This window comes from Mizuhopecten yessoensis, unplaced genomic scaffold (assembly GCF_002113885.1).
Source record: "Mizuhopecten yessoensis strain PY_sf001 unplaced genomic scaffold, ASM211388v2 scaffold10325, whole genome shotgun sequence".
Lineage (NCBI taxonomy): Eukaryota > Metazoa > Mollusca > Bivalvia > Pectinida > Pectinidae > Mizuhopecten > Mizuhopecten yessoensis.
In genome coordinates, this window is record NW_018408490.1 from 61,651 (window position 1) to 89,361 (window position 27,711).

A 27,711-nucleotide genomic window follows, 5' to 3' on the forward strand; every position below is an offset into this window, starting at 1 on the left:
TATATAGTGGGGCAATAATATAGAACTTATGCTCTGGACAAACTTCGGTATTGAAAATAAACAAAAGGCCATAACTCTGTATATTGTGGGGCATAAAATCTGTTTTTAGTGCAAAAAACTTCCGCCTTCCCAAGATTTGTTAATATTGTAAGTATGGTCAACGTAGGTGAAATAACATGGAACTTATGCTCCGGACAAACTTCGGCATTAAAATTAAACAAAGGGCACTAACTCTGTATATAGTGAAGCACAAGACCTAATTCTATTGCACTACACAACTTCTGTGGGTGATGCAGATACACTTCAATCTTGATCTAGATATCTTTAACGGTTTGAAATTTACGCCCCGGACAAGAATTTACTGAAAATGTGCACTTATTTGACCTTTGACCTTGACGTGAAGGTCACAGTGACCTAATTCCAGTGCACTGCACACCTCCTGTAGGTAATGCATGCATACCTAAAGTTTCATCCAGATATCTTACTCAGTTTAAAAGTTATGGCCCGGACAAGTTCGATTAGAAGAACCAGAACCAGAAGAAGAAGAAGAAGAAGAAGAAGAAGAAGAACTAGTACTAATACAATATGTCTCCCTTCATTCGAAGGGGAGACATAATTATTCAAAGAATGACAATAAAGCAATATTATTTATATACATGTTTACTGTAGCATTAATAAAGTAAACCTCAGGGATAAATATTACTTACTTACTTACTGCCCATTACACCCAGTGGTTATCTGAGCTAGAATACTTGTTGATATGGATTTGTGTACTTACCTGCATGGACATTGAAAACTGTGTTATACAGATGGGTGTAGAAGGTCATAGGGTCAATGTTCAGTGCTGCCCCCTGTCCCGACAGAATGATGAATGCCGTCTGAACACAATGCAGCGACTCTCTGTAGGACAGCTCCTGTATAACAAACAACAGAAATATCATAATTAGTGTGAAAAAACTCAAGGTGGGTGAGGCCGGTCATTCATTGTAAACACATTGGATTGCCCTTCAACCCAGCATGCTACCTTTTGGCCAGTGGATCTAACAACAGTTATTGATTGCTGTTAAATGAAGCTTGAGTGTGTGGATACAATACTGAATATTAATAAGTTACTTAACAACATTACTTCATAGTTCTGAACCACAAATTATGTAGAAATTAACTGATTCAAGTCACTGACCAATTACAGCAAAATGGAATGCAAACCTGAAACAGAAAAAAAACCTGTTCTGAGGTTATTTTTAATTGATGCACTGTAGCCAATCTTCCAACAAATCAATGTCACTGACGTAACATGATCAACAATGGGAAGATAATACTGGATACACTTACCCCAGAGGAAATCAGGTCATCAAAAACTTTGAACAAGTCGTCAAAGAAATCAACATTTATCAGGTGTGCAAATCTGTAATGAAATTTGAAAGCATTAGCAGGAATTGAATATTCTGACTTGACCACTTAACAATAAACAGGAGACTTAGTGGCTCTACATCCATCACCTGATAGTCAATGCTTGACAACACATTTCAACCCTGTGAATTGACATATAAATCTAGTTCCTTTCTTTTTGAAAGCAATCCATACTAGCAAGCTACTGATCACAGATCATGATTATGTTTTAAGATGGAAACTTTAAAGAACATATACTAAGGGTGCTACACAATGAATATCATACCATCAGATTTCTGTTTTCTCAGAAGATTTTTTTTAGATACCAAAAAAAGTTTATCAAGTTTTGGCCCTCAAAAGGAGCAAGCTCCCTTTTCCTTTGCAGTTTTCCTTAACATTCTGAAGAACAGGAATAAGTTAAATGGCCATGGGAGTATAATTAAAATCTCATGTTGACCAATACTTTCAATGTAGAATAAATCTTATCATAAGAAACAATCAACTGTAAGTTGGGCAGTGAATTCACCAGGATAAGGCAGCTAGCTATAAAGATGGTTACAATCATAAAGGATTTTAACAAAACTGGCAATATTTTTGCTCCAAAAATTTGCCAGAAGTATTTTTTTATAGCTAAATTATGATTATTTTTGCAACTGTCAATTCTAAATTGAGATGAGGGGGCTCATAGACTCTCACAAGTCTAAGACCAGGTGTTAAAGAAAGCATAGCCAAATCGATTTGTCAATTTGATTTGTCATTTTGTACATGTATATTAATAGCTATTAAAGTGTACATTTGTATGTCCACTTATAGAGTAGCTGAATCTGATCCATTTCACTGGTAATTTGTCAGATGAAAATTGACAGGGTATGCACCTTACTAGTTGTTGAAATGTTACACTAAAACACTGGTTGTGCTAACCTGAAGAAATTGTTCAGAAACACTACACCAGGTCTCTTTTTGTCAACATCAGAATAATGACCACTTACTTTGCTAACCCTTCCAGGACAGCAGATAACAGCTCGGAGCTGACCCCTCCCTTCAGGATGCGAAAGTAAGTTAAGAACACTGCCTGTATTGTCTCTGTGTGCTGAAATATCAAACAATGTCATAATCATGTCCGTGCTGTTGACAATAACTAATACCAGTTTGGACAAAGCAATGATATAGTTGTCATATCAACCTCCAGTATGTTGATATTAGACTGGGGTACATGATATTATCTTTCTAGTATTGAATGTTACTCAACAAGAACGACAATCACTTGGATAATTACTACTAAATTCAAGCATGCTTCATTAATATATAAATTAAGGTGAAAAAATATATTGCAAACATTTTTTTCCCCTGAACTTAGTGAACTATTATATAATGATAATCTTTTGACACCTACTTTACCTTACCAAATCTAAAATTTCCATAACATTCTGAAGAACAGGAATAAGTTAAATGACCATTGAGTATAATTAAAATTCCATGTTGACCTACACCACCACACAAAACTGAATTATCTTAACATCCTATTAAGCGGGTGTAAGATGAGAGGCAGATGCTGTGTGGTAATAAAGAGATTTACTAATTTCATTCTACGTCTCTTGTCCTCCGTAGCTTTCGTCTCTTGTAATTCTTTTTCCAATTCCTCCATCTGCTTCTTTCTCTACAAAATTTCAATCAGGTATTTCAGTTGATGATCTAATTAGACAATTACAGGAATGGTAAAATGTCAACCTTCCATCAATGTACGGTTTTGGTCACTATTTGAAAAAAAAATTGAAGCCTTTGGGTAGCACACATATTCCAGGAGAGATTTTAAGGTATGTTTTCCATTGTTAAACCAGTGTTTGAGGATTGAAAAGTATATTCTCATATAGTTTGTGAGTGTAAGTATGCCATACAATATCTGACAAACACAGGTATAAGAGACATTTCTTTATAATTAAACTTCTACGCATTGTTTCTGTGAATCAAGACTTTGACTATTGATATATGTTTTTGACTGAACTGAACTCTCCCATCTTGATCAATTTAACATTGCTTACCTTTTTTTCTCGTTTGGACATTTTCTTCTTCATGTCCTTCCGTTGCTGACCGGTTAATTTCTCCCCCTGTGCCTCGTAATCTACTTCTTTAATACGGAGGCTGAGAAAAGTATCCAGTACCTAGCAACAGGTGATCACACAAACATTGTAATTTCCATGTTATAAACCATCACACATACATTGTAGTTACAATATTATATGACAATGTTATAAACCATCACACATACATTGTAGTTACAATGTTATATGACAATATTATAAACCATCACACATACATTGTAGTTACAATGTTATAAACCATCACACATACATTGTAATTACCATGTTATAAACCATCACACATACATTGTAATTACAATATTATAAACCATCACCCATACATTGTAATTACCATGTTATAAACCATCACACATACATTGTAGTTACAATGTTATAAACCATCACCCATACATTGTAGTTACAATGTCATAAACCATCACCCATACATTGTAGTTACCATGTCATAAACCATCTCACATACATTGTTATTTCCATGTTATAAACCATCTCACATACATTGTTATTTCCATGTTATAAACCATCACCCATACATTGTAGTTACAATGTCATAAACCATCACCCATACATTGTAGTTACAATGTCATAAACCATCTCACATAAATTGTTATTTCCATGTTATAAACCATCTCATATACATTGTTATTTCCATGTTATAAACCATCTCACATACATTGTTATTTCCATGTTATAAACCATCACATATACTGAATAATTACAGTATAACCTTTGAATACTACCCTTACCTCCCTCTTTACTTTGAAATCTCTGGACTTTATCATTTTACTGACTGCCTTTACAATCTGAAAAACAATCATTCCAACGTCAACAAAACCAAATGAAGGCTAACGACACAATTCTACTCTTCTGGGGTTGAAATCACATTCCAATCTCATTTTACTCTAGCGTAACATTTTTCATTCTATCATCATTTTTCAAAGCAAGCATGCATCTAAAACATGTGTCAAAAAGTGAGGTACCTGTTGTTTTCATATGTTTTAAAAGATGTCTGATTTGGAAGCCATTTTCAATATCCCACAAAAATGTGTTTTTTATGCTCTCTATTTTTATTTTTACATAAAACACTTAATCACAAAATAGTCATTGTATTATCACTTTAAACAATTAAAGGCAAGGAGAACACACCTGCACAAATGAGAATAAAGGTACTAACAACTTGTCCTAGTCCTCTTCCTCACTCTAAATTACCAGCAATGAACTTTTCACTCCAGATCAGTTAATTTTTTTTTTGCCAAATTGTGCATCAAATAACTCACTCGTTCATAACAAGCTTATTTCAATAGCGATATCTGACCTGATGGATATCTGACCTGAGGGATATCTGTCCTGAGGGATATCTGACCTGATGGATATCTGACCTGAGGGATATCTGTCATGAGGGATATCTGACCTGAGGGATATCTGTCTCTCCTCAATAAGAAAAGATTTTCCCATAACTTAACAGGATTACATGATTTTTTTAGCAGCTAGCATTGAATGTAACAAATAAACCGTATGAAATTAACAAAAGGATTAACTGTTAATTGCAAGCATTAACTTGAACGAACAACTTAGTCTCTACATAAATTCATATAGACTAGTATTGTCAGGTAATATTTGGTGTTAGGCAAGGAGATGCACTTTGGTCCTTGTACTCTAAATCACTGGAAAATGTGTTTTTAAGTAAAAAGGCATTGTGGGATAAGTATGAAACTTTTACAAATTAAATATCATCATATAACTAAACTGTATGCCAAGTTACATGCTTATCCCCAAATGCCTTTTATGTACAATCAGCGTATAAACATTGGAAATAGGCAGAACATTTGATAAAACAAGAAATCGGTTAACTTTAACGATTAAAACAGATACTTTCCTTGAGGCTAGGAGACTTAAAATTACCAGCAAATCAAACTCCATACATTAAATCAATCATTTTACAGAAGTTGTGGTGGCAAATGCCATTTTTGATTTGTAAGTTAACTTTGATAAGTAAAAAAACAAATCAGGACCAGGAACTCACTTCAGCCAAAGGTGTTGAGCAAATATTATATGATATATATAATATACAATACTAACAATTGACATCTTATACTGTACTAATAGCATATAAAGGGTGTCATGCTCCTTTTAATTCACTTAAAATTGAGAGATATTTGAAAAAGCCAAGTTTGAGATGTGTCAAGAAGCCATAACTCAGTATAAAACAAAAGGAAAGTGTGTAGTCAATATGCAATTTATGTAAGTCTACTTAAATGAGTGAAGTTGTAAATTTCAAGTCAAAATATTAATTTGAAAGGAAATTATTGAGAAAACAAATTACTTTTAACGTAATCCTTCGTTTTATATAAACAATCTTTAAGGGATGATTGAATTTCTGTCATTTTTCATTCCGTTACATATGCTTGTCTAATTTATACATGTTTTCAAAAACAGAAATGGTATTATTTTGGTTTTTAAGGTCATTTTGTAAACAGCAAACTATATTTGTGATTTACCATACCCTTTTGGTACCCCCAGAAACCCACTTTCGGTCAAAGTTTTACCTTAGTTTTTCTGCATGTCATACAATAGGGCATCTTTGAACAAAATAAGGAGGTGAAAATCCGAATATACCGGGGTACAAAAAAGGGCCTTATAGACACCCTTCCTTTGTCAAACACGTCCAAGTTAAAATGAAAGGAGTCACAATATATTTATTTGTAGACAAAATCAAATCCCTACACATCTGCTAATCTGTGCACAATATGCCTTGTACATAAGAGGACCAGGACAACAGTATTTTTAAATTTTTGGTTTTCTTCCCCTATCAATACACACAATATATGTACCGCTGTTTTCTTCCCCTATCAATTCACACAATATATGTACCTCCGTTTTCTTCCCCTATCGATACACACAATATATGTACCTGTGTTTTCTTCCCCTATCAATCCGCACAATATATGTACCTCTGATCTCTTCCCCTATCAATACACGCAATATATGTACCTCCGTTTTCTTCACCTATCAATACACACAATATAAGTACCTCTGTTTTCTTCCCCTTTCAATACACACAATATATGTTCCTCTTTTTTCTTCCCCGATCAATACACACAATATATATACCTCTGTTTTCTTCCCCTATCACTACACACAATATATGTACCTCGGTTTTCTTCCCCTATCAATTCACACAATATATGTACCTCGGTTTTCTTCCCCTCTCAATACACACAATATATGAACCTCTGTTTTCTTCCCCTTTCAATACACACAATATATGAACCTCTGTTTTCTTCCCCTTTCAATACACACAATATATGAACCTCTGTTTTCTTCCCCTATAAATACACACAATATATGTATCTCTGTTTTCTTCCCCTATAAATACACACAATATATGTACCTCCGTTTTCTTCCCCTATCGATACACACAATATATGTACCTCCGTTTTCTTCACCTATCAATACACACAATATACGTACCTCTGTTTTCTTCCCCTTTCAATACACACAATATATGTTCCTCTGTTTTCTTCCCCTATCACTACACACAATATATGTACCTGTGTTTTCTTCCCCTATCAATACACACAATATAAGTACCTCTGTTTTCTTCCCCTTTCAATACACACAATATATGTCCCTCTGTTTTCTTCCCCTATCAATACACACAATATATGTACCTCTAGGCTAATATGACCTCCACGATCTTCTCTGAAAACATTTCTGACAGTGTCACAGGCTATACATGACATCTACAAATAAAAACAAAATAATGTTAAAACGAGAGGTCAAGATGACAGTTATTGCTCATCTTCATACTTGAGCAATCAGAGTCACATTCTATCCTGATAACATACCAAGTCATTTATTCGTATTTTTCATAAACAGTAATTATATTAAATGTTATGTCAATGTGTTAAAGGGGTGGGAATCCTAACTTTTTCCAAGTTTTGACACAAGGAATAAATCCTAATGGGTGGGGCCAGACCCCAGATTTAATTATGATAGCATGATGGTGTTTGTCTCTTAATGCCTACATGTAACTTACGTATATATGGTAGTGGGGTGGGGATGTTAATTGTATCGAAGTTATGACCCAGGGACTAAATCTATCCTGGTAGAATTTGTATGTATTTGTCTCTCAATTCATTCTCAGCAACTGTGTACTATGGTTATCGGATTTTCATGGGGTTTTTTCCTTTCATAAATAATTGACTTTTGTAGTTCTGCATGCCAGTGTATGCCTGTGCATTTATCAAGATTCCAGGTATTTTTGTTCTTCACAAATAGCTGGTCCAACCCCATTGACCTTAAACATATGTTTACCAGGTATACCCTTTCTTTTCCCACCTTTACAGTAGAGATAAGTGGAAATCTGATATTCACCTGCACATCTGCCTTGTTCATGAATGGTACTATGACAGTGACAATGTTGTTCCTGTAGTTAAAGTGAGGGTGTGTCACCAACATCTGGCACAAACACCTCAGGGCCATCGTCTTCAACACCTGAAACACACACAAGTGTACAAAACTTCAGTTATTCAGTTCGGTATCCCTTAAATTCCATTTTAAAGAAAAGTGACCCATCAGGAGGGGTCCTGCTGGGAATAATCTCACCATCTTACCACCATGTACATAATACACCCGGCAAACTTGATAGATGATATGACAGCGTTTCCACAGACCCTTATTACCTAAGAAATTGCCCAGCTATATTCTGTGAACACTTACAGGTTATAGTTTATGTAGTAAAATGAAAAGAGCTACGCTCATGGCCATCATGCATGGGCCTTATATACATAAACTGTCAACTGAGTTGTGATATACATGTAATTGTTATTGTTGTTTGCTGTGCAAAGATAGTTAAAAATGATGCTGGAGAGTGACAAATATATACCATATGCCTGAGTGATGAAATTTACAATATCGATGAAGCACCTCAGAACCCTTCTATCGATGAAGAATATTTAGTTCTTGCATATCTGAAATGGTCTAAAGATGGAAATTGCTGGGAATTTAGCCTGGCCCTTTTGGACCCTGCCCCTCAGACGCCAGGGGTGATCAAGGTCTTAATATATATATCGTCAAACTGCATTCACATGATGATAATTCCAACCAAGTAAAACTACCATAATAGTTAACTTTACCCCTCTGCAGGGGGGGGGGGGGAAGGGTGACCCGAGGGTAATTAAATTCAGTTTTCATAAAGACCTTTCCATCCATAAAGAGTTTTTGATTCTAGCATAACAAGATCTAAAGGATTGAAGATTGTTGAAATTTGGTCCACATTCGGGGCCCAAACCTCTGGCTGCAGGGGCGAGTCAGGATTTAATAATTCTAACTAAGTTTGAATTATTTTCCACCAAAAGTGTTATTTCAATATAAAAACTAGTATTCAACTTTAATCCTTCAATGGGGAAATGGAAAGCCAGGGGTAACAAAATTCACCTTAATAAGGACTTTTCCTTTCATGATGAAAATTTCAATCATACACATCTGAGCGTGTAAATAGAGACTGATGAAATTTTAAGCCCCTTTGACAGAAGAAGACCACAAAAACATATAATTGACAGTTCACCTTTCATACATGGACATAATCTGGACATAAACTGACCATTGCTGTCCTGATCATATAACACCTGTTACACATTGACATAATCTGGACATAAACTGACCATTGCTGTCCTGATCATATTACACCTGTTACACTTTGACATAATCTGGACATAAACTGACCATTAATGTCCTGATCATATTACACCTGTTACACTTTGACATAATCTGGACATAAACTGACCATTGCTGTCCTGATCATATAACACCCGTTACACCTTGACATAATCTGGACATAAACTGACCATTAATGTCCTGATCATATTACACCTGTTACACTTTGACATAATCTGGCCATAAACTGACCATTGATATCCTGATCATATAACACCTGTTTCACCTTGACATAATCCTGACATAAACTGACCATTAATGTCCAGATTGTATAACACCTGTTACACATTGACATAATCCAGTCATAAACTGACCATTGATGTCCTGATCATATAACACCTGTTTCACCTTGACATAATTCAGACATGAACTGACCATTAATGTCCTGATCATATAACACCTGTTACACCTTGACATAATTCGGACATAAACGGACAATAAATATTAGGATCATATAACACCTGTTACACCTTGACATAATCCGGACATAAACTGACCATTTATGTCTTGATTGTAAAACACATGTTTCACCTTGACATAATCTGGACATAAACTGACCATTAATGTCCTGATTTTATGAACACCTTTTGCATCTTGACATAATCCAGACATAAACTGGCAATTGATGTCCTGATTATACAACAGTTGTTACACCTGGACATAATTCGGACATTAACTGATCATTAATGTTCTGATCATATAACACCTGTTTCACCTTGACATAAACTGAAAATTGTTGTCCTGATCATATAACAGTTGTTTCACCTTGACATAATCCTGACATAAACTGACCATTGATATCCTGATCATATAACACCTGTTTCACCTTGACATAATCCGGACATAAACTGACCATTAATGTCCTGATCAGATAACACCTGTTATATCTGGACATAAACTGACCATTGATGACCTGATCAGATAACACCTGTTATACCTTGACATAAACTGACCATTGATGACCTGATCAGATAACACCTGTTATACCTTGACATAAACTGACCATTGATGACCTGATCAGATAACACCTGTTATATCTTGACATAAACTGACCATTGATGACCTAGCTGATCATATAAAACCTTTCATATACCTTGATATTGTCCTGATGCAATCCTTGACCCAGTTGACCAGTGTCTCTCTCCTTCTTTCTGTTGTGATAAGCTGCTTTCTTGGAGATTTGGCCTTCGTAAGAAAAGAAACAACATCTTTAACTCATTCACCCCTGAAGACACATTTGAACTCTTTCAATTCAAAGGTTGGAATAGTTCATTATTTCAGGGGTGAATGAGTTAATTTAGGGAACAGCCTTTTTTTCAAAGGATATATATTCATTGTCGACTAAGGGAGATAATTATTGTTGAAAATGGCCAAGTTATGATTGCATGTGTTACACATCTTTAGAACATCGTGTATGATAGCGACTAACTGATGTACTATTGAAGAGAACCCTATCAAATCCCTAGCTGTAATACAGGAGTTAAAAGTGAGTATTAAAGTGAATCTATAAAATCCCCAGCTGTAATACAGGAGTTAAATGTGTGTATGATAGTGACTCATAGATGTATTATACTGACTCTATCAAATCCACTGCTTTTTACAGGAGTTTACTTAGCTATTAAATCTCATTAGTTTGGACAGTAATATCCTATCAGGAGCTAGCAGTACCATGTACATTACTGTCGACTTCTGCACATATCCTTGATCACTGCCAGCAAAACTGACGATACTATCTGACAGTCAACATTAAAAGTTGTTAATTTTCGAAGAAAAGATGAAAAAGCTACTTGAACACTAATTTAACTCTCATTTATTTCATTGCACCTAACATTTTGCAAGTTGAAAAGGTTTAAGTTTTAACTGTGGGTATCTTTCACAATATACATGACTTATTGCAACAATCTAATATTAAAAGGAAAAAACTAAACATTCTCATTTCCTTGAAAAACCTATATAACATTACATTCTGCCATGTCAAAATAGAAGGACTTGAACATATGCCATTGAAGACTTACTGTCTGATTTACTCTGAAAATAAGACTGTCATGAAAATAGCCACAGGCTTCAATAACAAGTCTCAGCTTCCCTGCTAAAATGAGACTTAGGGTATAAATAATAAATTGTAAAGTTCAAACAAATAAGATGGTATAAAATGTAATATTAATCTTACTCTTGTAATCTTAAAAGACTATTAAATACAGCTACAGGCAAAATACTAGTGTTTGATTCAAAAGATCTATTAATAGATTTAAACATGTGACCTTGAAAGTCAAACAAGGACAAGCATGATTCTGGCCAAATATCATTACCCTGGACCTTTAGATTATTCAGTAGTTGTTGAAAGATTTCAACATATTTGACCCCTGTGAGCTTGAAAATGGGTGAAGGTCATTCATTTCAACAAACTTGGTAACCCTTTATCCAAGCATGTTATTGCCCTTGGGGCAGGTGAGCTAAAAAACAGCTATAACCATCATAAATGTTTCTTTGCACATTACTTGGAAATACATGTAGCTCATTTCTGACAACCAATATACGACATGGAAAATAACTGAATATTTAGGCAAAGATAATGTGACAATTTGTTTAACAAGTCCTTTATAACTGCATGAGACTAAACATACATGATTGTATTAGACATCATGAGAGGGATATATACGTAAATACCTAAAGCAGTTCATACCTCGTACAGTTCTCTCCAAAAACTCCAAATAATGATGATAGTTCAGTATAAATGATTCTTCAAAGTCACGCAAGGTCTTTGTCTCTTTTCTAGCCTGAATATTAAGAAAGGTACATCATGAAAAATATCTCAAAACAGTCACATTTAACACTTGTCATGTTTACCTCCAAGGCATGGTGGACAGTTCACAAAAGATAGCCAAGGTAATCATCTCTTAATTATAACAAGAGTACTTCAGGGGTAGAACAACATATACGCCTGACCCTGTCACTTTTATGTCTTATATTTCTAACCATGAAAAAGGAAATTAGTACTGACCCCCTTAGCCCATAATTCATGTTAAACCATCGAAACCAAAAAGTGGCAGATTTTGTTTTGGTAAAGTGCACATATTGATCAAGCTTTAACAAATATCCAATCATGTTTGATAAAGTGATAGTGCAGAAACCTCTACCCAATCAAAGTGCAGCATGTTACATTAACTGCAAGTCAAAAGAATCTATTAAAAGATTTAAACATTTGACACATGTGACCTTGAAAGTCAAACAAGGACATTAAGTTGAACAGACCTTATAGCCTTTCATACCAGCATGATTCTGGCCAAATATCATTACCCTGGACCTTTATATTATTCAAAAGTTGTTTGAAGATTTCAACATATTTGACCCCTGTGAGCTTGAAAATGGGTGAAGGTCATTCATTTCAACAAACTTGGTAGCCCTTCATTCCAGCTTGCTACAGGCCCAATATCAGTACCTTGGGAATTTTGGTTATTGAGAAGAAGTTGTTTGAAGATTTTAACACATTTGACCCCTGTGAGCTTGAAAGTGGGTCAAGGTCATTCATTTGAAAAAACTTGGTAGCCCTTTATCCCAGTATGCAACAGGCCCAATTTAAGTACCCTGGGACTTTTGGTTATTGAGAAGTCATTTGAAGATTTTAAGACATTTGACCCATGTGACCTTGAAAGTGGGTCAAGGTCATTCATTTGAACAAAGTTGGTAGCTCTTCATTCCAGCATGATACAGGCCTAATTTCAGTACCCTGGGCTTTTTGGTTATCGAGAAGTTGTTTGATGATTTTTAGACATTTGACCCCTGTGACCTTGAAAGTAGGTCAAGGTCATTCATTTGAACAATCTTGGTAGCCCTTTATCCCAGCATGCTACATGCTCAATATCATCACCCTAAGCCATTTGGTTATTGAGAAGAAGTTGTTAAAAGTAAAATATTGACACCGGACGGATGGACGGACGACGGATGCCGCACCACGGCATAAGCTCACTAGGCCCTTCGGGCCAGGTGAGCTAAAAATCACTTTTTAATTTAGTCTGCAGTCTGATAACAGGACTTTCCCCTTGATATGCTCTTTCCTCTCTGTAAAATTAAATGCTGAGTGTTCTTTAAGTAAATGAAGAAATGTGCCATCAGCAGCCAGACCTTACTACTATTACTGTCACAAAAAATCCTCATCACACACACCACCCCTGATTTAACTCCTTCACCTTGTTTGCTACTGTTCATCTAGCCATTTACATTTCTAAGAGGTTGGCAACACAGCACTGCATGAGGACAAACATACAACGCCACACATCATCCTATCAAGACAGGCACACAACTAGCATACTTTTATGGCAATTGTAGAAAAATTAACAACTACAAACCCTCTGCGATTTTTCTTCTTGTGTTGCGATCCGAAGTCGATAGTCGGGGACAATATCCTTGAATACTTCCATTAGCGAGACCATTGCAAGCTTTCGTACTGTCAGGTAAACGTCAGGGTCTTCTTCCTCAAGCATAGACCGCAACTCTTTTAGTTTTCTTATCTATAAGGAGAACAACGACTCAAAACATTCATAAATAGTTAAATTTAGGACAGTTTGTGGAAGCGTCTTCAATCTACTGTAAGATTGGCCAAAATTCTAACAACAGTAAGGAACACTTAAAGTTACCAACTTTTTCAGTTAAGAATTTTAATAAACTTTTAAGAAAGCTTTGCATTTTGGTACTGGTTTCCTACAGAAACTGGTTAAGGACCACAGAGTCAGGTATTCTCAGATTATGTATTTGAAGTGTGAGAGTGTTAGCACTTTCCTATAATTTGCTAAATACACAATCAAAGTACTGAAAGTACTCCAGACACATGCTTTCATGTAGCAATATATCCATAGTTATATAACATTCTAGGAAAATAGAACACAATACAGTCAGTGGAGATGCAGGATAAACACCATTCAAATTTGCTGAAACTAATGTGAATAGATATATACTCTTATCTAATGTCTGTGTTGGTAATAGTCTGAAATGTATCTTCCCTCTGAGGACCAACCACAAGTACTGCATTGAGAGCTTCTGCCATAAATAAATACAAATGTAGTGGACTTCTGAATGCATATTTATATGACTGTTGCAATAGCTCCGTAGTGCCTATTGGTAGAGGGTGAAACATGTTTTCTATAGACCAGCAGCAGTACACCTGTCACAAATGTCTTAAGGTCGACCAGGATTTTGCCATAGGTCATATGTCAGTATACACTTCTTTGTATGATTATGTTACGGTAACAGTATGACACTGAAATAAATTCCCCATAACAAAGAAAGAAGAATATTTTTTTAAATTATTTGTACTAGTTATTTTCCATAGTGTAATAAATGTATTCCCCAAGCGACAAAGTTCAACAGGATACATGTTAATTTCAATGATTCATGACAGTCAGCCAGGATACTTAATTTCAGATATATTACAACAAGGCAAAGTAATGATTTCTATATTTAACAAATAGTACACTCATATGTCAGGAAGCATAGGTCACAGTGAGGTAATGGTGACCTAAGTCTTACACTTTGCACTCTATCATCACAAGATGTCCTTGTACACCAAAACTGATTACTCCAGGTGAAAAAGTATAGAAGATGTATGTACAAATATTTTCAAAAGTGAAGGTCAAAGGTCAAGTCATAGGTCACAGTGACCTTATTCTTGCCTTTGCACTCTGCCATCCCAAGGCGTCCTTTTACACCAATTCTGGTTACTACAGGTAAAATAGTATAGAAGACATATGCCCCTGGCAAATTTCTCAGATGGAAGGACGGATGGAAGGACAGAGTTCAAACCTATATATAGTCCCCCTGGGAACCGGTGCAGGACTGATTAACATTGTGTCATAAAACAACAACTTCACTGTAAGCGAATATTGTAATACATGAATCACATCAAACTTCAGTTATCAGTTTTGGTGCAAAAAATAGGGTAGGCTTGTGATATTCAAAAACTATTTTCTTACATATGTAAGCTAGGGTTGTAGTATGGAATCCATTCTACAATTAGTCAGTCAAGTGTATTGTGTGCTATGCTGAGGCAACAGTTAATCACAATCCCCAGAATTTTCCAAGTTGAGAGTCAATTAAGCTAATCCATTGCTTGCTAATTTCACATCATGTGAAAAGTACAAAACTTGGAAGGTAAAAAGTGTATGAGCATGGGACTAGACTACACACTGACGTATTGCATGTTTGTGTACTTATACAAGTATTTGATACACAGAGTTATGCCAGTAGTCTTAGACGGCTAACCAAGAGACCTTTTACCTAGCTCTCCTCGGTAAATACATCTCACTGACATTTTTTATCAGAAAGTTACCCATCCTTCCTAAAGGGATAATTTAGGGAAGTAAGTTTTTTTATAACCTTGTCACAAAACTCTTATATGGTTTGATACCCTATGAACATTTCATGTCGAAAAATTGAAAAAAGAGACAATGTTTTCTTGGCGTTTTTAATCAGTAATGGAGAAATCCTTAACTGTACAGACGTACGTTTTAGCGGAACCTGTTTGTTCTTATTCAAATCAAAATGTGAACAGAAATATCTGATAAGAGGTATATATATTATGATATTTATAATTCCTTCTTGCCATGTAGTGTAAATTCAAAAATGAGTTATGTGTGAACTCAGATTCATAACTGACACCGTGTTGTATGTCGACAGCATAATGTTGTACATGTTTACTTATCACTGAAAGACCCGGATATTGTGCTATTTCGGTCGTAGCTATTTTTATCACCGGCTTTCCCAAAAGATGAAACTGACTACACTGGACGTTGGCTTCAGGACATGTCATTATCAACTACGTAAACTTTCGTTAGAAGAAACATATTTTCAGTATCAACTTGATTTTCAGGTAATAAAAAAAACCTTACATCACTAAATTGTCCCTTTAACTGTCCTCATTTAAATACATTTCTTCGAATGGGTGGCAATTTTCAGCTTTTAACATATTTTTTAATATTGTTTGTCACCTGAAATAAAGTTTTTATCCCCGGACATACCAATATGAAGCTCAATACCCATAGAGGGGGACCCATATACTGTTGCAAAATGCAACAGCCTTTGAAGAAAGTGACTAGATGAGGAGGATGTGTGAGGGAGCTACGGCCTCAACTAGAAAAGAGGTCACCCTTAAGGAAAACTTGAATTTTCAATGCGAGATCATGTATCCGGAATGTATCTAAAAAAACAAAAATTTGATAAAAGAGCTTTGTTGGACACTTTTGAATCCATATTGGGCCACAACTGCACAGCATGTATACGATGTCTGGCAATCATGCAGTCCATTTAGTGATCATATTAAATCTTTATTATTGCAGATAATGTCTTCAGTTTCAATCCAGTTGTTGATAATTGCAGCCTCTATGGATTGATTCATATCTTTCAATTTTTCCTGTGTTGCCTGAAATACCAAAAAAAAATCATCATTTAACTTTTTGGTTGTTTTCATTGTTACAAAGTTTATTATTTTTTCCATTTTCAAAAATATTCATTATATTTTCTTTAGACCTGCCCAGGAGCGGATCCAGATTTTTTCCCCAGACAGGTGGCACCAATCCGAACCATATAGTAGTGTTGCATAAAATTAAGTTATATACCTGTCTTGATTCTTCATTTAAAAAATAAAATAAAAAATGAAATAGCAGAGTGATATGAATCAAAGAATATATTACAATAATTTTGTGTATTTATTTATTTCAATTTTCTTCAGAAAAATTATCCTTCTTTGGTCTCTAAGTAAGCATAACACTAACTACCTGTTAATCCAACATGCAAGAAAAAGATTAACAGATTAAAACTTCATTTTCTAAGTATCAACTGAAAATGTCTAAAAATTGTCTAAATGATTATTATGCAATCTGTCAGTGGGAAGGAGATCTTCATAAAGAAAACTCCTGAATATGCTATTTATATGTAATTTGTGTAAAATTTATAAAGTCGTATGAATTGTCTTCCGCTAGCTGTGGAGACTGGAAGATACGCCAGGCCACCCATTCAACTTCATGATAGACTGTGTACCCATTGTGACATGAGGAAGGTCGAAGATGAAAAACATTTTTAAAATGAGTGCAATCTTTACACTGATTTAAGATATAGTTTGCTAAATCAAGCCGGTGATGTCATAGATGGGATCTTAATGCAGGACAGTGACACATGGTTCTTTAATATAATGAATAATGGTGAACTTCAGCCGAATATGGGTCAATTTATTTTTAACACGTTTAAGCGAAGAAAACTATATACATGCAGTAAGCTAAGTTATAAGCATATGTGACATTTTACCAGTACATAATTATATCATTGGATAAAGTACTAAAGTGGTGTTCTCGCTAAAGTTGGTGGTACAGGTTTAGGTAACGAAAGACCTTATAAGCTAACAAATATATATTGGTCTCTTTAAATGTGGTGACTCTTATATTCTATGGTATATTATTGCCTTTTGGAGTACCATAAGTCAAATTTACTTTGACACCAATGTGTTGTAATATCTTATAATAAACTATAGTAAGCTGACAAATATTGGTATCTTTAAATGTGGTGACACTTATTTTAAGGTATATTACTGCCTTTTGGAGTCTCAGAAACCTAAATTAACTTGGACATCAATGTGATTAACTTATGATAAGCTATTATAAGCTGATGAATATTAGTCTTTTTAAATTTGGTGTCACTTATTTTAAAGTATATTATTGCCTTTTGAAATCTTATAAGTCAAACTAACTTGGACATCAATGTGCTAGAATAACCTATAATAAGCTAGCTATAACAAGCTGACAAATATTGGTATTTCTAAATTTTGTGGCACTTATTTTAATGTATATATTATATGCTCTTATGAGTTTCATACAAATTGTAAGTCAAAGTAACTTTGACATTAATATGTTGAAATAACTTATGATAAGCTATAATAAGCTTACAAGTATTGGTCTCTTAAAATGCGATGACACTTGTTCAAATGTATTTTATTGCATTTTGGAGCCTCATAAGTCATAATTAGCTTTGACATCAATGTATTGAAATAACCTATAATTTTAAGCTATAATAAGCTGACAAATATTAGCTTTTTAAGTTTCGTGAAACTTATTGCAAGGTTTATAATTGCCTTTTCGAGTATCATAAGTCAAATTAACTAGGATATGAATGTGTGGTAATAACGTATAATAAGCTATAATAAGCTGACAAATATTGGTATTTTTAAATTTGACAAACGTTTTTAATGTATATTATTGTCTTTTAGTGTCTCATTAGTCGATTAACTTTGGCTGGGTATTGATCTAGTTTTATGTACATTTTACTTGTATTTGGACATCGTATTTGTGTGCTTTCTTTCACTATTACGTTTCAGAATTTCAAGTGATTGAGAAAAGTTATTTAGCGTCGCAGTTATGCAGCTTTTAGAACAGCAAACCGTTCAAAATATCATCGACGATTGCTTATATTTGGTGCAAACCGACGACACGGGAATGGTCAAGTTACGTGATTCCCGATTTATTTCAAAGGGTTGGTCAATACTGTTATAAATCTGTCCCTTTCTATTCAAGCGTGTTCTACTGCAATTTACATTTGAAATATGTGATGTTTTTTTTTTTTTAATTTCTTAATTAATTTCGAATTTAAACTCAAAGAAAATAATTATAAATATTGCATCACTGAGACTACTTTTTTTTAGGATATTTGTTTCTTTTATTTTTAGATTGAAGGCACATAATTAGATTATATAAGTCCACAATTAAAGGCAAATGATATTTTAAAAAGAAATCGCAACTCCTGTGCAAATTTTTCAGCATCTTAATTGTTTAAGTCATTTTTTCTTATAAGTTACAGCCAATCATCTGATAGTATTTTGAAAGATGATCACTTTATGGATTAAAATACAAACATACAGTATGGTAAAAAAAAAAAATAACAGAGTACTTCTGACTTCTGTACATCATGTTGAATAGGCCTATTGCATTAATATTTAACAATTTTAAAAGAGGGCCAATCTAGCGAAGAGAAAGTATCGCAACTTTTTGTGCCCTGTTACTACTACGGACCACTGACCTTACAGGTACAACGTCTCTATCATGGTTCCCTGACCTATTTAATTGATGCTGGGTAAGTATCAACAATTCAACAATGAGTTTATGTTATGTTAGAGGGGAGGTCAGACAGGTATACGTATTGTGTGGGCAGCTAGTGTAAATGTACACAAACAGAATCATTAGTCAAGAAATGAAATCATTAAAATCAGATAAGCTTGCTACGTTCGGAATAAACCTAAAGCATAATAATGTTATATTTGCACACTGTTTATGTTGGAACAAATTAACATATTATTCACTGATTCGGAGTACGTACCTTGCTACGCAATCTTTACTTCACTTTGGTTCACACGTCAAGATAATTGACGATGCAGTCGGCCTAATACCGTAATAGGAGTGCAAATCGGACATGGAAGCGATGAATGCTCAGGGATGTCAGGCTGCCGACAATTCAATTAACTTTCCCCACAAATATTTCCTCTGTTTTAAACATATTATTACCTGACCATATGCGAAATTTGAAATGTATTTGGCGAGTGCAATCTGCTGCATTGCACCACAGGGGTCTGAATCTGAAATTCTGTCAAAAATTAATAATAAACACCTATAATATAGCAAAGTTATCTTCACAAGATAAAAGATTGTACTGAAACACTGCGTTATTAATTGAATAAATGTGTAACAAGTTTGAAACAAACCTGTCTTAAACACACCACATCATGTTTCAATATATAGTACTGATAAAATATCTTGTGATGTACATGTTTGATAGAGAAAAACATCGCACTCCATCTTTTGCTGGTCATAATCCGCGGCAGTGATCTTTGGCCTCATCCAGCCCTTGCTGTTTGACGGGTTGCTAAAGTTATCAAAGCATGGTTAGCTTTACACTTATTTTCTTGTGTTAATGTATTTGTCCTGTCGATCTAATCTGAGCTTACAATAGACTCTACTGAAATGGATAGAATGTCTTGAAGAGAGTTTATTTCAATTCTGACGAAAAGAATAGTCATATTCAAGTGGTCAGAAGTAAAATTACAGGCTTATTTGCAGTGGTAATTTTGTTATATAAAGCAAAACGTTAGTGACCCAAACAGTGTGACTTGACCTGTGTACTGTGTAGTTAGGCAGGAACACTACAGTAAGTAGGTCAGAGGAAACCATCAACTGTGTACTGTGTAGTTAGGTAGGAACACTACAGTAAGGAGGTCAGAGGAAACCATCCGCTTCGGGGAAGAGTGCAGGAAGCACAATTTCAGCAAGAAGAGCTTCATTAGAAAATTAATCAGAATATTTTTTATTAATTTTGTACATACAAAATACATGCATTGTTGTATTTCTCACTTACATCTGACTAGTTAAGAAAGTATCGAAGCAAATGCTTTCTCTGCCTATTCGTTGGCTAACCACAAAATGGCTTCACTGAATCATGAATGAAAAAGTTCTCATCTACCGGTAGGTGTCATTGTAAGAATTGTAAAAATTTGCATATGCATGATAATTAATGAATGGGCGTTCCATATAAGGTCACAGGTGTCACTACTTTCGAAAATGCAATTCCACGCTAAGCTTCGTAGTATGTGCGGTCCCCTAGACACCAGCGTTACCTAACGCATGTGTCGAAAAATTGAAACTGAAATCTTTAATATCTCAAAACCTATATATTTTTTTGAGCTCAGCACTAGATCTTGTTAAGTACTAACATCCTGTACTACCAAAATGTGCTGATCCCTTTTCTTGGTCCTCCATTAGCTAACATATATGTAACCAATTTTGGCTGTTTAGAATTCTATCAAAAAACTTTTATTTCATACATACGACTATATGACTCTTCAGACCCTAGATTCTATATCATTCTGTACGTTTATATACTATTAAAATTTAAATGAGAAATACAACTTACATTAGCCTCGGGATTCTCGATCAGAGCACTTGCCAGGATAGCTATTCTCCGTCTGCGATCTGTTAGTTTTTGCTTTCTCAGCGACATAAGTTGTGCACTATTCAGTTCTGGTAACTTCTCTGGTTTGACAACGCCACCAGGTTCATTACACGTTTCTTCCTCTGCTGACTCTTTCTCGTCTTCATCTTTGAACCAAAATTGAAACCAAAAATGTTTGTCAAACCACTCTTTATCATGTCACGCTGCATACCTTGAAAGATTTTCGAACACTGTGAAAGTTGATTTAACAAAAGGCCCAGAGGGTATGTATCCCTCACCTGGATATTTAAGCAACCAAAGCAAAATAGTTTCATTGAAAGTAATTAGTTTTGCAAAATAAGTCCCCCATGGCCCCGAGTCAATCCTGGTAGCATATATATTTCTACAGGGTGGAGATTTCAACTGTTTATATGTTATGATCCATGGACTAAGTCCCTATGGGATGGGATGGATGTGAAGCTAATCTTGATACACAATTGGTTAGTTTTTTCATGTTTAAGTGTCCCAACAAGGCCCAAAATGCATGGCAAGACTCTGAGGCGATTTTATATCATCGTGTCATCCCATTCATTTATTATTTTGTATACCGGGGGGGGGGGGGGGGGGGCCATTATCATCTAAGAATTCTTTCAATCAACTATGGGTGATCTCTATCATAGTTCTAGAGCCGAAGCCGCTAAAAACACTATTGCCATATTACCCTTTCTGGTCCCACCCCTGAGGAGTCAGCTCTTCCATTTGTTTGGATATTAAAACCTGGAAATGTACATGTGCAAACCTTGAATTGAGACATCTTCCACCATCTGTGGTATGATCATTCCCCTCTTTGTTTTAATAGGTAACAAGGATTTGATGTTTTGGTTGTTGTCTTTGTGAAGAATTCTACGAGGAAGCTTCTCATAGGCAGATTCAGTGTCATTTGTATCAGAATATTTCCTTTTTCTAGATGATGGATCTGCATGTAAACTACAAAATAAAAATAAACATTATTCATATGAAACATATAATATGGATTAATAAGAAAAATTGATGTCAGCAATATCAATTCAATTCATGATTGCTAGCATGCAGGTACATTTTGAGTAGCCCCACATATATGTTTATAGTAGATGTTGATTTTTTCTACTATTTTTTATTTGTTATGTAAATCAAAAATACAGAAACATTGCATGAACACACTACACTTAAATCTAAATATGACCCAAAAAAATCCCAAGTTTAACTATGTACACTGTCATTTACAGATGAAGCTTAATTTTCTGGATTTTTTTTAAAAATATCTGTCTTATTGACTTATTGTTGCAAATGGACTATGTTATTTGAGAGAGGAAATATGCCGTTACCTGCTTTTAGTTTTGTTTAACCAAGAGGCTCAATGAACCTGCATTATTCACTAGTTTGATTAATCTCACACTTGTAACAACCAAACCAACCCATTAAAAGTAGAAAAAGGCTAAATACATTTGAATGGACTAAAGGGACTAACTTTTAAACACTTTTGACTCTTGTGACATTGAAAATCTGTGGGGTTCATTCATTTCAAAACCTGGACAGCCTTTCATTCCAGCAGTTAATTTAAGTTATTCAGTCACCCTTGTTTTTTTAAACCCTATGAATTTATAAATAAAAGAAGCTATCAACCTGACATTATGACTCTTGGCCTTTCAGTTCTTCAGAAGAAGTTTTTACCATATTTGACACCTGTAACTTTGACTATAGGTAAAGGTCATTTTACAACCATTGTGCCAACCTTTGATATCTTTATATACCAGTTGCATCAGGCACATAAGTATGTGTTACCCGGTTGGCTCAGTTATTTCATGAAATATTTCACTAGTATTGTATGCATTGATAACTCTACTGTATTATAATAATATAGGTATAATTGCCTGCATGTCAACGTAACTTTCACCATTAGATGTGAATTCCTCTTTTATGAATTACTCAATTTACTCTTAAAGCCATTGTACCTAGATTTAACAAAACTTTGGTTCATCCCAGGCGTACTGAAATAGTCAACATCTTCCTCCGACAATTCAGACTGATGAGAGTCTTGTTGACGACTTTCTTGTACCATCCTCTCTGATGCACTGTTCTCCTCATCATGATGTTCACGTTTTTTGGGTTTCTTCTTCTTGAGTTTTCCTTGCCTTGCCAGTCTTGTTGTAAGCTTATTATTCAGTTTTGTCACACTTGCCTTCTTTCCCCGTTTTTGACCTTTTGATTTTTTCTGAAAAATTTAATCATCTAATTATGAGTGATATACATTGTTACTGAATATTTCTGCACACTTCACCTTATTACTTTAAATTTTCTTTTGAAAAAAAATCTTGAGATCAGCCTGAATAGTAGAGATGATTTAGGCAAAATTGCAACATCTGCAGCCCACAGATAACATATATACTTACAAGTCTGCCAGGCCTAGGTGCACATGCACGATAGTGATACTACCTTGGGGCACACAACAAAGTTCCTAGTTTGCAATCCACTGCCCTGCTTTATCACGTCTGTATTCTGTTCGCCAACCTTCCTTACCAGGCCACTTACCTTCTCAGCTAGTTTGCTGTATATCCCTACAGGGTTAATATGCACCAGGTTCTGATATACATGTTGGGCACTCAGATCAGCTGAGGCTCCCACGCGCATATGGGTTCATGCAGGGTCCAAGTGTCTCTCTCGGCCAATACTTTCTTTCATATCTCTCATGACCACACGTCAAAATGATAAAGGTACATTACATACACAGCATGACAGATATATGTCCATATACAGACATACACACACTTACGCAGCTTAAGTACTTATATTAAAATATAAAATAGATTCATCCAGAGATCAACGTAAGGGAAGAAGGATTTATGACAAAACTCCTCAAAGGTCTACAACTCCCATCACTAGCATCAAGACAAAAATTACAAAGGTTAAAATTCTTTTACAAACTGTGAAGGAGCAAATTCCACCAATGCCTAGAGCCGAGACGTCATTCATTTCTTACCATGAGATCAGGAACAATAACAGAGCAGTCATAATACGGAACAATACAGAAACTCATTCTTTGTGCAAATAGCCACAGACTGAAACCAACTGGACAACAACGTTAACACAGTCAGCGTGCAAGGAATAGAGGCATTTTAAGCATTAATCCCTACCAACTGGGAGTAGCTGAAGCTAAGTATCACATGTACCACTTAACCCCATCCACATTTAAACCACTATGGTTTTTGTGGAGTACAAAAAAAGGCAACATGTATTGATGGCTCATGGATGGGAGGGATGGGACAGACATGGGCAACACTTTATGCCCCTCCATTTTATGGCAGGGGCATAAAAAGATAAAAGGTACAAAATATTCCAATATGGATTGATTTTGGTTAATTATCCCTATGCTGATGACATCTAGATAAGTGATTTAATATCGCCAATAGTTAATTTGTAAGTGTTTCTAAGGTGTTTTGAAAAACAACGAACCAGGGCTGATCCAGTGCGGGAGGGTTCAATATGGGGCTAGGGGCTAGGGACAAGGAGCCAGGGCAAGTTCGGCCCTGGGACAACTCCGGCCAATCCAGATATTTTAGGTCTTGAGCAAATATTTATAATTTTGAGGGTCTAAGCAGTATACATAAACGCTTAGTGTTGACTTTCGTATTGCTTTGATACACAAATTTTTTAATATATCAATTTGGGTCAGGTTCATCCATTGACACCGGGGCAGGTACGGCCCATAGGATACATGGAAAGCCTTGAAATATGACGTTGCATGCATTGTGACCTAATAATTATGCTGATTCCAACGTGGACCAATCTAACACAAGGGCTGGGCACATTCGGTCATCCAATCATCCGACATGAAAAAGTTTAATGATTCTCCAAATACATAAGTTAATTTGCCCTTTTGTTATTATTTTAAGAAAAACATTGAATATATATATATATATCTATATATACAACATTTGATATACATGTAGCGCCCTATCCAGCTAACATAAGCCACTCTAAAGCGCTTTATAGTACATATAGATATACAATTATATGTATGCCTGCGTGTGTGCTGGAGATGTAGTACTTGTGTTCTGTTTGTAGCGGGACCGTGCTTCCAAAGGTAGCATATTATATAGTGCCACCTCACTTAAATGCTACAGCACAGATACCGCAACATCCACCCCAGATCATTTTATACTCCACCTGGATTGTTGGAGTTATGTACATGTGGGCAGGAGAAAAAGTTTCTCTGAATATAAATGCATACAACGACTTCGGGGATCAAACCCTGGCCGCGTGGAAGGCCGGAGTGTTAACCACTCGACTAGTCTGCCTATATTATAACTCTTTCAAATCCAAGTTAATTTTAACATATGACATATTGTTCAGAACGACTTTAATGGGCCGAAATTGCCCCTGACCCATACATTTCGAAATAAAATCCCAGTCTGACAGACGATAAGGGAGGGATCGCGGATGAGGGATCCTTGTTAACCCAACCCCCCACCCCCGACGAATAATATAATGGTACATCCATTGAATTATGCGAGGACTGGATGTTCACTCTACTGAAAATAAAATATAACTGTTAAATTATGTAGGAAACAGTTAGACTGTTAGATGTAGTGGCCGCTGTTAGGTCTCGCCTATTTCATATTATACTTTTACGTTCGGTATACCGTGTCACGTTAAAGTTCCAATGTCAGTTTTACCAATAATTTACATATGATATTGCTACAGAACATTTACCATTCTTGATTATCAGTGATCAGTAATGACGATATCCCTCCCCACCAGCCTCGGTGTTGACACTAACCAGCCGTTACACACACGTGGTTAAGCATGCAATCGATACAGATTTGTTTTTGAGTTAATAATAGTAGAGTCGTTTAACGGAGAATAATTCCCGGAATCATATTGAAGAGTAATATTATACCGTTCTGGTGATAAAAATCCACGGGAAACTAATTAGAACATTCAAAACACTTCACGTGAATATAAAAATAACTAACATGCTGTGTCAAGTAAAGTAAATAAAGAGTCCCTCTGGAAAATCTTATCCAGTTCTGGACTGTAACCGTTCCTCCTCTAAGATTAGTTTACTCGAATGGCGGGAAAATATGGTTGTCGTACACGGGCCTAGCGGACTGGTTGAATCGGGATAACTTTTTGTTTGATGTTATATCTTTGTACGCATATATAATGTTTAAACTTGGAAGCAACAACTCAAAATCATAAAGGTAGACGTGGTATATATGATTTTGATATCAGAATGAAATGTGTGATCAGCGTTTTTAGCTTACTAAGGTGATCTACTGGAGTTTGTTACAAACACAGGAGTTCGTTACAAATGTCTGAAATGCACATGGATATGGGTCACAGCATACATAAACGCGTATGTTTTTATGTTTGCTGTGACCCATAGCACGGACTTAATCTAATTCCGTGTCCATAGCATATTGGAATGTATGTGTATTTCATACATTTGTAAACGAACTCCCGACCCTGTGTTAAATGAAATGTTTTTGTGATGTTTTCATATCTTCGGAATTTCAGTCCATCACTTGTTATCTATTCACAGGTTATTGTGATCGTCGAGTCGGGCAGAAAACTCAGATATGTCATTCTTGATTTTCCTGCATCTGCCATTTATCAGCAGCTTCTGGTTGATGCTCTACTTTGGACATGGTGCATTTGGTAACAAGTTTTAATATTTGGGTCGTTTAAATGAAGTTGCCCAAAAGCAGGACATCAATAGCGGTGTAAATAATTGATTCTTTAGCTCTGAACACTGACAACACGGAAGTCCCCAGTGATGTTAAAAATCATTTATAGGTGCATGTTTAGATTCCCCCGTCAGTGTAAATAATGAATTTAAATAAATTAGTACAAATGGCACCGAATAGTATCCATTGTAAATCGTCCTTAATGGAAAGAACACTTCTCTTTGACTTTGAACTATTTTACATTACAACTTCTTTAACTTTACACATGTTCAGAATTAAAAGCAATAAATAAAATGTGTTTATGGACACGATAGGAAAATCTAATATTTTAAAATGACATCTTTGGAGCTACTCTTGTTCAGGTGAAATCATCAAATCTTAGAAAATAGGAAACTTAGGGTCCTAAATTGGGAGCCCCCCCCCCCCCCCCCCTCCCCTCATAAAAGGGAGAGCTGTCAAGTATGAAATTAAGGGGTACACTGTGGCAACCATTGATTTAAAAAAAAAACTTTCAATGCAAAAAAAATATCTATTCATGTATACAAAAGACAACTATTAAAAAACAAATTTAAAAGAATGCCCATACTGGTATGTAAAAACCTATATTAACGGGTACATATTGCACCATTTTTAGGTCACTTGAGACTTTGTCTCAGGTGACCTAAAAATGGTGCAATATGCGATCGCGATCGCCTTTTGTCTGTCGTCGTCCGTCGTGCGTCCGTAAACAATTTACATTTTCGACTTCTTCTCCAAAACCCCTGAACCAATTTCAATGAAATTTTGCAGGGACCTTCCATGGACAAAGGTCAACAAAAATAGTTGCC

At 35.4% G+C, this 27,711-nt stretch overlaps 2 protein-coding genes across 2 annotated transcripts in view; one reads left to right on the forward strand and one right to left on the reverse strand.

Moving 5' to 3' along the window:
- LOC110460127 (nucleolar complex protein 3 homolog) overlaps positions 1-25,995 on the reverse strand; it is a 34,341-nt gene extending 8,346 nt beyond the window's left edge. The window contains exons 1-15 of the mRNA XM_021512862.1: positions 25,908-25,995; positions 23,150-23,409; positions 21,958-22,145; positions 21,141-21,325; positions 13,550-13,711; positions 11,887-11,980; positions 10,297-10,388; positions 7,863-7,982; positions 7,157-7,228; positions 4,232-4,288; positions 3,429-3,548; positions 2,966-3,046; positions 2,379-2,479; positions 1,333-1,405; positions 779-914 (exon numbers count right to left, since the gene is read on the reverse strand). Of these exons, the coding sequence (XP_021368537.1) occupies positions 779-914; positions 1,333-1,405; positions 2,379-2,479; positions 2,966-3,046; positions 3,429-3,548; positions 4,232-4,288; positions 7,157-7,228; positions 7,863-7,982; positions 10,297-10,388; positions 11,887-11,980; positions 13,550-13,711; positions 21,141-21,325; positions 21,958-22,145; positions 23,150-23,409; positions 25,908-25,910 (1,744 nt within the window). The 5' untranslated portion in view covers positions 25,911-25,995. The remainder of the gene's footprint in view (positions 1-778; positions 915-1,332; positions 1,406-2,378; positions 2,480-2,965; positions 3,047-3,428; positions 3,549-4,231; positions 4,289-7,156; positions 7,229-7,862; positions 7,983-10,296; positions 10,389-11,886; positions 11,981-13,549; positions 13,712-21,140; positions 21,326-21,957; positions 22,146-23,149; positions 23,410-25,907) is intronic.
- A 276-nt stretch (positions 25,996-26,271) lies between these two features.
- LOC110460128 (polycystic kidney disease protein 1-like 2) overlaps positions 26,272-27,711 on the forward strand; it is a gene marked incomplete at its 3' end in the record, with an annotated part of 70,940 nt that continues 69,500 nt past the window's right edge. Inside the window, exons 1-2 of the mRNA XM_021512863.1 lie at positions 26,272-26,347; positions 26,740-26,855. Of these exons, the coding sequence (XP_021368538.1) occupies positions 26,777-26,855 (79 nt within the window). The remainder of the gene's footprint in view (positions 26,348-26,739; positions 26,856-27,711) is intronic.